The following is a 13,449-nucleotide window of genomic DNA, read 5'->3' as shown; positions in this document are numbered from 1 at the left end:
CCGTGAGGGGTTAACAAGCTGACCCCTGACCTCAGACAAGCTCTCAGACGCTATATATATATATATAGTGTGTGATGGATCTGTATCGGTCACTGTGCTGACAGCAATCTGTTAATGCTGCGGTTCATAAGAGGTGTTTGTTGAAACCACAGAAGAAATCGATGAGAGCAATGACGACCACGTGGCCGTATACTTGGGAGGGTCGCCCCCCTGGGGGGGCATTTGGAGGCACCAATTCGGTGGAGAGAGAGCCGTCACTGCACGCTGGATGTCCTAACCCAATGCTAGATGAATGACCACAGAACGGACTAATAGCCGATCTACAAGCTCACGTCACCACTTCTTAAACATTACGTTTTCTGATTTATGGAATTTCTTAGATTTTTCAATGGCCAGTATCTCCAAATCGGCGCAATGAATGTCGTTTCTGGTGAAAACAAGGTTTTTCAACGGCCGACAGCAGGCGCTGTGATACTCACTGACCGCACCCTGGGCAAGACCTACGCTGTAAAGACTATCATTTGTTTGGGCGGAAGTTGCGGGATTTTAGCGGAAGTATCGCGCAAGGAAATGACGTTGATGCTTTACAAATCAGTTTACATTCTCCGCAATTGAAACAAGTGTTGTGATTGGTTGGGAAAATATCATATCCGGGGGAAATATATCTGACGGATGTTCCGGAGGATACATCCGCCGATAGCTTCTCTGCCTTACATTGTGACCAGGCTTTTCTTTTAGCTTCTCTGCCTTACGTTGTGACCAGGCGTTTCTTTTAGCTTCTCTGAATTACGTTGTGACCAGGCTTTTCTTTTAGATTCTCTGCCTTACGTTGTGACCAGGCGTTTCTTTTAGCTTCTCTGAATTACGTTGTGACCAGGCTTTTCTTTTAGATTCTCTGCCTTACGTTGTGACCAGGCTTTTCTTTTAGCTTCTCTGCCTTACGTTGTGACCAGGCGTTTCTTTTAGCTTCTCTGAATTACGTTGTGACCAGGCTTTTCTTTTAGCTTCTCTGCCTTACGTTGTGACCAGGCGTTTCTTTTAGCTTCTCTGAATTACGTTGTGACCAGGCTTTTCTTTTAGATTCTCTGCCTTACGTTGTGACCAGGCGTTTCTTTTAGCTTCTCTGAATTACGTTGTGACCAGGCTTTTCTTTTAGATTCTCTGCCTTACGTTGTGACCAGGCTTTTCTTTTCGCAGATAAGTAAGCCCATGGGACCGAGGCTACACCGACCGAGAGAACAACAACCGGTCAAGACACCACACACAGCATTTTGTCATTGTAACATCCGGTTACGGATATTTGGCTCTTCAAAATAAGGGTTGCGCGCGATAAACCCTTGGCAATGAATGCGCGATAGATCGATGAATTAACGCTGGACATCACGGCCAGCGGGACACAAAACTGCATCCATCCAGCATGTTGTTCAGGGATGAGCCCAGGATACATTTAATACCCATAACATGGATTCAACCAGTGTGAAGTGTAGTAAATTAATTCAACTAGAGTGTAGCCAGCGGCCTCTCCGTTTTAATCATCGGACTTCAAAGGACTTGGGAAGTTTTCGAACGTCATTTTCTTTCCCAAGCGTTGAAAAGTGGGTCAAGCCACATCCGTACGTACTAGTCCCGATGGGCTCTGAGCAGTTAACTCATTCCGGGCGGGAACACCCTTTTGGTGTTTTAAAGCATTGTGTTGTGCTTTAGCTGTTGAAAAATAGCAGACCTACAAGCTCGTAGCGCGGCACCGAGTGTCGCGCTACGAGCTTGTAGGTCTGCTATTTTTGAAACATCGCGAAAATGTGGCGCAAATCTTTGAATATATATTCTTTCACAGCTCACGTTTTCAACTCAAATCTTTGCTTCTGGAGGGTCGATCTCTGGAACATGACATTTTCAGATGGGGTTCGGTGGCCAAATACATATAATTCTGGGGGTTCCTTGACATGAAAATGTTTGAGAACAAAATAGAAACATGAGGGTTTTTCAGAAAACCGTCAGAAGGCATTTGTAGAATCGTCGTCAGGTCTAAATGGATTAAGGATAGGAAATTAATGTTTTGTATCAGAGATTGCCTAAGTGAGGTTTGCGGCACCCCTATCCCTATCCGACATCTTCCACACAGAGAGAGGAGACGACATTTAGGGTCAACATCTGGCAGAGGACTGCAGTATGTATGACTGAGCATTCAGACCTCAAGCGTGGGTTCATTTGTGGTGTGGGTACACACGCACGCACGCACACACACACGCGCGCGCTCGCACGCAAATGCGCACGCACACACTCACGCCATGAGACAGCCTGACTCTTCCACTTAACCACTGAGCCACGAAATTGCCACAAACAAAATGTTAAACGATTTAGAAAATAGACAATCTACAAGGGCGTTATAAGGTTACATGTTGTGAGCTTGTAGATTGATTGTCACATGTTTTATTCTAGCCTAATAATTGGGATTGGGATGCCAGGGTCAAGGTGCTTAAAAAGGGACACAAAATATATGTTAATGACGTTTAGAAGATTTAGAACACTTTCCTGGGGTCTTTATGTGTGTAATATGTGGTTTTAGATATTTTAGATTTTAGCAGTGTCCATGATGTCACATACATGTCCCCGTTAAGTTCCCACACAAAAAAATAAACAAGGCTAGGAGATACCAGAAGAGATATGGGACAACTCAACTCATGCAAGTCATTAATTAATCACTTAGCAAATTCCTGCCTGGCCAATAGGAAAGGCCAATTTGCTAAGCGATTAACCAGACAGTGGCCTTGTGGTTAGAGTGTCCGCCCTGTAACTGGGAGGTTGGGGGTTCGATTCCCGGCCGGGTCATACCAAAGACTGTAAAAATGGGACCCAATGCCTCCCTGCTTGACACTCAGCATCCCAGCATCAATGGGTTGGATTGGGGGTCAAATCAACAAAATCAGCGCTCCAAGAGATGGGTCAAATGTGGAGAACAAATTTCACCGCGGTAACGTGTGTGACAAATCGTATGACTTTGGCTTTGGCAATTAGGAAGACATAATTGCTTGCTTGAAAGATAAATGGTTTGGTGATGGTTGTCTGCGCTGGGTGGGTTGTGGCTTTGAACAGAAAGCCAGCTCAAATATGTCACACATGGATCCGATCAAGCTCGTAGCTTGTAGATCTGCTATTTTTCAATAGCTAAAGCATAACATAATGCTAACACCAAAAGGGGTTCCCGCCCCAAAATGGGTTAAGATACTCATAAACAACTCATTGTTGTCCTTGGCCCTGATCATTATTATGTTGAGACCAATAGGATGAAAAAGGAAAGGTGTTCCTTAAATAAATCCATGGTTTCATTTGAGGTCTGGTGTAGTTCTTTTCCCCGGGCAGCTTCCACAGGAAAAACACCAAAACCACTGTACCATTTCTGCATTGAACGAAGAGTTGACTGCATCTCACCAGAATCCCCGATTATGGACAGTAAATCCTGCCAGAGGCAAGACGAGGGACATTATAACCAAAACCTCGATCTGGGAATGGGGCTACATTTGGCCATTTCCAAATGTGGGGGGGTGTTGTTTGGAGACGGCTTACTCTAGCTGGTTGTGGGCGAGAGATAGGAGAATTATGACTGGAGCTGACGCAAACACAGAGAGACTATACGCACCAGAGGGCCTTGTCAACCGCTTTCATTTCCTTAGCAGAAAGAAAAAAGACCTACATCGTGAAACCAAGGGCAGAAACAGGATGACAAGAACAAAGAGAAAAAGAGAGGTGGACGAAACTCGTGTTCACGAGTTCTCTGTCATCTGTGCCAATCAAGACTGTCAGTCAGGCTCAACTTGACGAGACGTGCTGTTCAAGCTCTCAGTAAAATGTAGACCCAGCAAATTCGGAGGGGCAAAATCTTCCACTTTAAGAGACCTGACAAAGAGAGTATAGCCTGAGAACAGAACAGAAGGTCTGGGCACTGGCCCTGGTGGAAGAGAATAAGAGAATAAGAGATTTCGGGCTGGAACCCCTTTTGGTGTTAGCATTATGTTATACTTTAGCTATTGAAAAATAGCAGATCTACAAGCTCATATAGCGCGGCACTCGGTGCTATTTTTGAAAAATCGTGAAAACGTGGCCCAAATGTTTGAATATATTCTTTCAGAGCGTTCGTTTTTAGCTCAAATCTTTGCTTCTGGGGGGGGGTTCCTGGAACTACATATTTTCAGATGGGGGTCGGCGGCCAATTACATATATTTTTGAGGGTCCTTGATGTGAAAATGTTTGAGAACCACTGACATAGAAACATATGTTTTTCAGGAAACTGTCAGGATTTAGAAGACATTTGTAGAATCGTCCTCAGGTCTAAATGGATTAAGTGTCTGAACGGGAGAACAAAATGGGAAATGCGGCGTCATACTGGAGCTATATTTTACAAGGCACGGCAGGTAGTGCCTTGAGCCCTTTTCCTTTCAAACAAACCTATCCTCCTTGCTGTTTATGCCAGGAACAGCAGCATACTGCTATGGCCCATAGCACTTATCCTACCCCCTTAGATAGCACTTTTTAGACTTAGATAGCATTTGAAACAGACTTATAGCATGTCATGTAGACAGCACAATAATTGCATTGTATATAGTCATAGCACATCATAGTAGCCTACATATGTATAGCATAGTATAGTATATATGTATAGTTAATATGTATAGTGTCATTATATAGATATGTTCTAGTTACGTTACGCCTAAATTGTAAAGTGTACTGTACTGTACTGTACTGTACTGTACTGTACTGTACTGTACTGTACTGTACTGTACTGTACTGTACTGTACTGTACTGTACAGCGTCTAACGCCACGTGTGTGTGTCGCAGTGCGATCCGAGTGAGAGACACACACTTTATCTTCTTTGCCCACACTAGTGTGTTTTCCGTGCTGGGTTGTGTTGTTGTTTGTTTCTCCGTGAATGTCATGTGTCCGCTGTCCGTGTATATTCTCAGGCCATCGTATCACGGAAAAGTAAACCACAGAGCTATAGGTTGAGAACGCAGGGTTATATATATATACAGTATATAGTAGTATATATATGAGAGTTGTTAACTCTGTTGGCTTACTGGTGTGAGTAGCAGTCTACTCACAGCACGCACGCACGCACGCACGCACGCACGCACGCACGCACGCACGCACGCAGAAGAGGATATCTAGTCAAAGAGAGCAATTAGTATCAAAACACATTCAAGGCTGTCCAATTTTTGCATTTTGCCAGAGGGAAGCCGTGGACAATATTGATTTGATGTTGGGTGCATGCTGTGAGCTGGCAAACAATACTTGAACTATATCCACTATTCCTCACACTCTCTCCTTCATCCATCTATCCATCAAATTCCCTTCCTCCTCCAGACTGGGCTGAAAAGTCTGCGAAAATGTGACCTCATTAGCTAGAAACTGGGTCTGCTGTTCTCTGTTGAATGGCAGACGTTTAGTTTTAGTGCATCCCAGGGTGCAGTATTAAATCTCTGTCTCCCTCTCTCTTCCTCTCTCTTCCTCTCTCTCTCTCCCCCCCCTCACCCAGCAGAGCACTGCCTGCCATTTCTAATATGACTGTTTGGCATATCTTTATCACGCCCAGCGTGTATCTCTGATTTGTTTGGGGAAATGAAATGAAATGTGCACATGCGCGTGCACACACTCACACTCACAGTCACACATACTCACACACTCACACCTGGCAGCCCTTCAATCATATCTCGGTGTCTCTGGTTTGCATCCATCATGGCCCGCCCTGCCTGCATACAGTCTTAACCCATTCAGGCCTGACGTCAAAATTAAAAAAAAAAAAGTTTTTTAAATCATGACAATTTTCTGAAAGATTTGAGGCACAATTTAACGATTTTTCAAAAATAGCAGACCTACAAGCTCATAGCGCGCCACTCGGTGGCGCGCTATGAGCTTGTAGATCTGCTATTTTTCAATAGCTAAATTATAACATAATGTATGTAACCACCAAAATGGGTTAATACACCGACCGGAACCCAATCCAGCCCCTGTTGTCAGGACAGCCAAACCCTCCCAGGGTCTAATCAACAGAACCAGAGCAAAGCCCAGCCCGGCCCACTGTGCTCAGTGAGGCTGCATTATATACTGGATGTGTCCTCCCCCTACAGCTGGCCTTAATTGCTGCCTGTCACTATACTGTGTGGACCTAATCAGTGAGTACTTTTTTTTCCACCGCTGGCATTATGGACGCGTCGCAGTGTTGTTTTTGGCAGCAAAATTTTAGTTTTAGGCCTCACTCAGACCTTTACTGCATTGCTGTATGCTTGTTGGATGAATGTTGTGTAGTGTCATGGCCGCCCCAATGCATTTCCAATGGAAGTCACATGGTTTGTAGTCCACATTTTGGACTACAAGCTGTTGTATGGCTTTCGGCTGTGTTTCGACTGCGCCCCTCCCCCTCATACAACACAAATGTTGTGTCAAACCATGTGACTCCCATTGGAAATGCATTGGGGCGGCCATGACACTACACAACATTCATCCAACAAGCATACAGCAATGCAGTAAAGGTCTGAGTGAGGCCTAAGTCATATAGTCTCTTGAATAGTTTTAATTTAGTTTTAGTCACATTTTAGTCACCTGGAATGTCTTAGTGTTCTAGTTTTAATCGACTACATATAAGATTTTAGTCGACTAAATCTACAGTTGATTTAGTCGACTGAAATGTGTTTTGGCGGGCCTTGATGCCGCTGTAATGACACGTTGTGAGCTTGTAGATCGGCTATTTTCAGCATGCAACTAATTGCTAATGCCGTTAAATGGTGCGTGTAACGGTGCGTTTCTCACCAGCAGCAGCAGCAGGGCCACGTCGGCGTGGTCACACGCACACGCCACGTGCAGCGCCGTCCACAGGTCCTCGTCCTGCAGGTTGACGTTCAGGCCTCGCTCCGTCAGCAGCTCCGCGGCGAACACGTTGTCGTGGCGAGCGCACTGCGGGGGACGGAAAAGAGGCACAGGGTTGGTGTTTCAGCGCACTATGGACCAGTGGTTCCCCCAAACGTTTTCATGTCAAGGACCCCCAAATTGACACTAATTAGCCCCGCGGACCCCCATTTGAAAAGATATGCCAGGGACCCCCCATAAGAGAAGATTTTCACGGCTCTAGCAGTGATTCTCAACCCGTTTAATCTCCCTTTTAATAATAATAATGGATTGCATTTTTATAGCGCTTTTCTGCTTACTCAAAGGGCTTTACAACGGTCCATTCATTCATACATTGGGAGGTGAAGCGGCGAACAGTCAACTCCAGCGTCCTCACTTCCCACATTCACACACCGACGGTGGCGACCACTGGAGGCAAGGTTGGGTTCAGTGTCTTGCCCAAGGACACTTCGACATGTGGACAGGAGGAGCCGGGATTTGAACCACCGACCCCTGGATCATTGGACGACCTGCTCTACCTCCTGAGCCACAGCCGCCCTTTTGGAGCTAAAAGTTTTGGGAACCCCTGCACTATGGGATGGAACCCCTGCACTATGGGATGGAGGAAGCACGGGTTGGGATTTCAGCTCAACGTGCCAGCAGCAGCGCTCTTTAGAACGCTGGTTCTCAGCGTGCATGGGGGTCCTAGCTGGGATCTGGGAGGATTTGGGGGGTCCCATGAGATAGACATTTTATCAAATGGGATGTCCGTGGCCTAATGCATGTTAATATCTTACTGGGGATCCTTGAAATGAAAAACTTTGACAAGCACTGCTTTAGAAGGCTGTGTGTGTGTGTGTGTGTGTGTGTGTGTGTGTGTGTGTGTGTGTGTGTGTGTGTGTGTGTGTGTGTGTGTGTGTGTGTGTGTGTGTGTGTGTGTGTGTGTGTGTGTGTGTGTGTAAAGAGTAAAATGTACAGCACGGCTCCAAGAATTAAGTTTTAATATCGTCGCCACAGGGGGTTGCAGGGCTTGTGCAAGAAAGCGCAAGAATGTTCAACGTGCTGGTAATGCAGTACGGTTCCCAGAGGGTACATATTATAACTTCTCTTCATTAACCGTTTCTGTCCGTAGGACGGCTCCACACGAACCCAATCGACGCGTACATAGGACGTGTGTACACGTCCTAGCACATTCTCAATGATATCAGGCGAGAGAAGAATATTCAGATTTTTTTATTTTTGACTGAGACTCTCAGGCACCCGTCGCTTCGCTCTGCCTTCATATCAGCTTACCGTTCGTTTAGCTGTTAGCGCGGCAGAAAGAGTGCCTCGTCTCTCCTAATCCAGGGCGCTCTCCGTGGTTTTGATCTGATGGATATACTACGCGCTTCATTTCTGACTTCAACCTGCCTCTCGTTCAAAATATGAATGCTTTGGAGCTTCTAACGATATAATAGACTCGAGACCGAGGTAAGCTAACAAAATATTTCTCCGGTTTTCTTCCGGATTGTTTCGGGGGGGGGGGGGGGGGGGGGCCTTCAGAGTAAAAGCGGCCATGTCTTTCCGGCACCCCAGAGCTCCTATTTTGAAGGCATCCCGGCACAGATTGTGTTAATTGACCCAGCGGTGGCTTGCTCAGAGGGGGAGCAATTGGAGGATATGAGTGTCTAGCTCAGGGCCACGTAACCACATCATGAACCCTATACTGGGCATGCAAACATTCTGCGATAACAGGTGGAGAGATTTGAAGAGGACCATGTATTGTATACTAGACCCCTGGGGGGGGGGACCCCGCGGTCACGTATACAGTAAGTATACAGGGTCGTATAGTGACACGCGAAGCCTGGGGGAGCCCAGAGCCATCTAATAGAAGAGTTACGATATTGAGGGGGCGGAAACCGAGCGCGCGAGCGCTGTTCGTGCAGCCCTGAACTGAGACAAGCTGGAGTTGGAAATACATTGTTTTCAACGAGGGCGGCGCAAATAAGAGCTATGTTAAGCATGTGTGCAACATGACGACTGTTTTAAAGTATGGAACAGTAACAACTAAAGTCTCTTTAATGTTTATGTTGTACTATTACTACAAAACAATCTAAAATAAAGGGATTTAAGATCATTAAAGCCCGAGTCCAATGCATTTCTGCCTACTTCCGGTCCAGGGCTTGTCCCAGTTGGTTGTCCCCATTCTCAATAGAAGTAGGAGAGCTGCCATTGGACTGAAGCCCCATGAAGTGAACGCAGTTTGCGTAACTCTATATCTAAGGCTCTGGGGGAGCCAAGGCTCTGCTCTACAGTGCCTCCTGAGCTACTGCCACCCGAAATACCCATGTTAGGACCTCGTAAAACATGTACTGTACATGAGGAAAAGGTTGTGTGTGTGTGTGTGTGTCTCTCACCAGGTGTAGCAGCGACCCTCCAGAAGAGATGGGTGTGTTGAAGTCGACACCCTCCTTCAGAAGACGCAACACTGGAACACAACCACAAGGACAAGTGGGTCATTTATACGCTAAGCCTCGTGTGCATATGTTTGACCAAAAAAACAGGGTGCCCAGGGCATGGATGGACACACACACACACACACCACGTGCACACTCACACACACACACACCATTGATCACAGACGGTCACAAATCCGCTGTGAGTGTTGTGTCCTCTGAGTGCCCTTGAGGAGTGTGTGTGTGTGTGTGTGTGTGTGTGTGTGTGTGTGTGTGTGTGTGTGTGTGTGTGTGTGTGTGTGTGTGTGTGTGTGTGTGTGTGTGTGTGTGTGTGTGTGTGTGTGTGTGTGTGTGTGTGTGTGTGTGTGTGTGTGTGTGTGTCCGTGCGCTTCCTGTTCCAGTAGCCAGCAGTGGATGGGATACACACACATGGCTCGGCTCACTTCACATCACATCAACCCCACCACTCACACACTGACACAGATCTGCAGAAAACAAAAAGTACTTTACCGAGAAAGACCGCACGCGCACAAGCACGCACACACAAGAGTAATAGGTTGGTATTAATTCATAGCACTACAGATGAACTTGTGGTAGCACTTGGATTGATGCAAATACTCTACAAACTACATTACTATTACAAATTCAATAATTTATAGAATCTATACTGGGCTTGTGCAACAAAAAAAAAGATGATAGGGAGGGAGGGAAGGAGACAGAGAGAGAGAGAGAGAGAGAGAGAGAGAGAGAGAGAGAGAGAGAGAGAGAGAGAGAGAGAGAGAGAGAGAGAGAGAGAGAGAGAGAGAGGATGTGATGGAATACACTAGAGGGAAGTGAAGCAGAGTAACGGCATCCAGCACCGATACAGCACTTGATGATGGATAGAGTTGGAAGACCCTGTGTACCAGCAACACACCCCCATCAGTGTCACACACGCACGCACGCACGCACGCACGCACGCACGCACGCACGCACGCACGCACGCACGCACGCACGCACGCACGCACGCACACACACGCTAACATCCTCAAGCACGGTGAAGGGCCACGAGGACAGAGGAACCGTGGTAATTACCACGGGTGGTGCAGTTCAGTACGCGGTGAAATCCCACCGTGTTCATTTAACTGCGAGAGCGTTAAAAAATAATCACATAAGGTACACTTGGTGAAGACCCCATGGGGATGTTTGACTTAAGTGGTCACCATCTGGCTGGATGTGTTTAACCCATTTTGAGCGGGAACCCCTTTTGGTGGTTACATACATTATGTTAATTTAGCTATTGAAAAATAGCAGATCTACAAGCTCATAGCGCGGCACCGAGTGCCGCGCTATGAACTTGTAGGTCTGCTATTTTTGAAAAATTGTTAAAATGTGCCTCAAATCTTTCAGAAAATTGTCATGATTTAGAAAACTTTTTTTTTTAAATTTCGACGTCAGGCCTGAATGGGTTAATGAGCCCCCCCCCCCCCTCTCTCTCTCTCGTTCTCTGTCTCTCTGTCTCTCTCTCTCTCTCCCTCTCTCTCTCTCCCTCTCTCTCCCCCTCTCTCTCTCTCCCTCTCTCTCTCTCCCCGAGTCTCTCTCTCTCTCCCTCTGCAGATGTGACTTACATTCATGATTGGAGCCAATAGTCCGATACAGTAAAATCATTCGTCCGGCTTTAACAGTCTCTTGTACAGTACCACACTATACTGTACACCAATCATGTGAGCATAGTGTATGGACAGTGTAGCACTGTCCTTGCTATGCCAATAAATGTTTAGCAGGGGCAGTTAAACATATTTAAAGTACCCCTGTAAGTCTGTATGCTGCTATGATACCTGCATTTCCCCCTGTGAATCAATAAAAAGCACTGTATTACTTCCCTGTAAATATTTCATATTTCTACTCTCACTTATAATAGCTATCATCACAGTTGCATTGATTCATTAACTTCCCTATTAAGCTCCCTGATCCCACCACACATTTATCATTAATGATGGAATTGCATTTTTATAGCGCTTTTCCAAGTGCTCAAAGCGCTTCAGTGGTTCATTCATTCATACATTGGGAGGTGAAGCGGCGAACAGTCGACGCCAGCGTCCTCACGTCCCCACATACACACACAAGCTCACACTGACCGACTCATTGGAGGCAATGTAGGGTTCAGTGTCTTTCCCAAGGACATGTAGACAGGAGGAGCCGGGATTCGAACCGCCGACCCAGGGATCATTGGACGACCTGCTCTACCTCCTGAGCCACAGCCGCCCTGGGTACGTAATGTAACTTATGTCACGACGATGAGCATAAAGTTGTCTACATGCGTATATCCCGTGTACTCCTCTCCTCTCCTCTCCTCTCCTCTCCTCTCGCACACACTACACTCTCAGAATGGCCCTCGGGCACTTAATGGGTCTTAAATAGTTGAGGAGAGACAAAGTGGGCAACCTCAGGGTCACTCAACACAATTATCTCCTCAACTCAGGAACTCCAGGACTGTAAAACCGGCAATTAAGACCAATCAAGAGTTCAACGGTGTTACCAGGGAATACATAAATAATATACAAACTCAACATCATCTGGCAGCTCAATGAGCGAATGCAAAAAAATAAATAAATGGTGCATCGGAATACTGTAGTGCGGGAAGCAGAGAATCCAGACGTGTACATCCATAAGACAGAAGTTGTGTAAAGTAACTAAGAACATTTAAGTACTGTGCTTAAGTACAATTCTGAGGTATTTGTACTTGAGTATTTCCAAGTTCCAGTACTTTTACTTCTACTCCACTGCATCTCAGATTCAACTATTGTACTTTTAATCCACTACATTTATTTGAAAACTTTTGTCACCAGTTACATTGTGAGCTTGGAGATCTGCTATTTTCAAAAGGTTTTTTTTATACATTTGAAAACTAGTGTGTCCTGTGATGTACCTTGTGTATTGTATTGTGTATGTCCTGTCTGTACTGTATCTTGAACGGTGACGTCATGGACGCAAAGCAAATTTCAGTGAAAGCTGACAATAAAGTTGTATCGTATCGTATCGTATCGTATCGTATCGTATCGTATCGTATCGTATCGTATCGTAGTGAAATGGGACATTCTGCATAACGAGAGCTTTTATTTTTGGTACTTTAAGTACATTTTGATGCCAAAATACTTTTGTACTTCCACTCAAGTAAATGTTGAAATCTGGGACTTTTACTTGCAACAGAGTATTTCTACATCGCAGTATTGATACTTTTACTTAAGTACTTTTTCCACCTCTGGAATTCAAACAGCAGCTAGGGAGTGGTTTAGAGTAGTGGTTCCCAAAGTGGGGTCTGGGGACCCCTAGGAGTCCTTGAGAGAGTTCCAGGGGGGGGTACTCTCACCTAATGATAATTAGGAACCAAATGGACCCTTATGGGTCTGTGTGAAACCAAATGGACCAATTGGACCAATATACATTGGGGTCTCAGAGACAGAAATGCTATTAAATGGGGGTCCATAGCCAAATTCAGGTCAAACCTGGGGGTCCCCTTGAAATGAAAATGGTTGAAAATCACTGCTAGAGCCGTTAAAACCTTCTCTTATGGGGGTCCTTGGGGGGGTCTGCAGGCTAATGAGTATCATTTTGGGGGTCCTTGACATGAAAAGGTTTGGGAACGCCTGCTTTATAGACGCCCATCGGTCTTGTCTGAGCACTCATCCGTTAGTGCCGCTTGGCGTTATATAGGCTTAGGCTAGCCACAACAACTGTCACTGAAGTGGACAGAAGGACTGTGTTTTTTATGGGACATTATTGAGCATGACTAAAGGGAGGTCGAAGGTCAAGTGCTATGTATTGACCCTCGGGGGGCAATAAAACACAAAGAAGTGTGTCCGAGCAATACTGCCAATACGGAATCAATAGCGCTGTTGTTGTTGTTGTTGTAGCCTACTACTGGTTGATGCATGCTCTGTGTATCTCTGGACCAGACACGGTACAAGTATATGGACCCATAAGGGGTTAACCCATTTAGGCCTGACCTCAACATTTAAAAAAATTCTTCTAAATCCTCCAGTTTTCTGAAATAAATATTTTCACGATTTTTCAAAAATAGCAGACCTACAAGCTCATAGCTTTTTGTGGGGTTCCCGCACAAAATGGGTTAAATGAACACGTGGGATTTTGCTGTTA

General features: G+C 45.7%; 1 protein-coding gene across 1 annotated transcript in view; it reads right to left on the bottom strand.

The window, feature by feature from the left end:
* myo16 (myosin XVI) overlaps positions 1 to 13,449 on the bottom strand; it is a gene marked incomplete at its 3' end in the record, with an annotated part of 177,929 nt that overhangs the window by 113,334 nt on the left and 51,146 nt on the right. The window contains exons 4-5 of the mRNA XM_079518690.1: positions 9,274 to 9,344; positions 6,803 to 6,946 (exon numbers count right to left, since the gene is read on the bottom strand). Coding sequence (XP_079374816.1) covers positions 6,803 to 6,946; positions 9,274 to 9,344 — 215 coding nt within the window. The remainder of the gene's footprint in view (positions 1 to 6,802; positions 6,947 to 9,273; positions 9,345 to 13,449) is intronic.

The sequence above is a fragment of the Electrona antarctica genome (assembly GCF_951216825.1).
Source record: "Electrona antarctica genome assembly, chromosome: 13".
NCBI classification, from domain to species: domain Eukaryota; kingdom Metazoa; phylum Chordata; class Actinopteri; order Myctophiformes; family Myctophidae; genus Electrona; species Electrona antarctica.
This window is presented reverse-complemented; position numbering and strand designations above follow the sequence as displayed.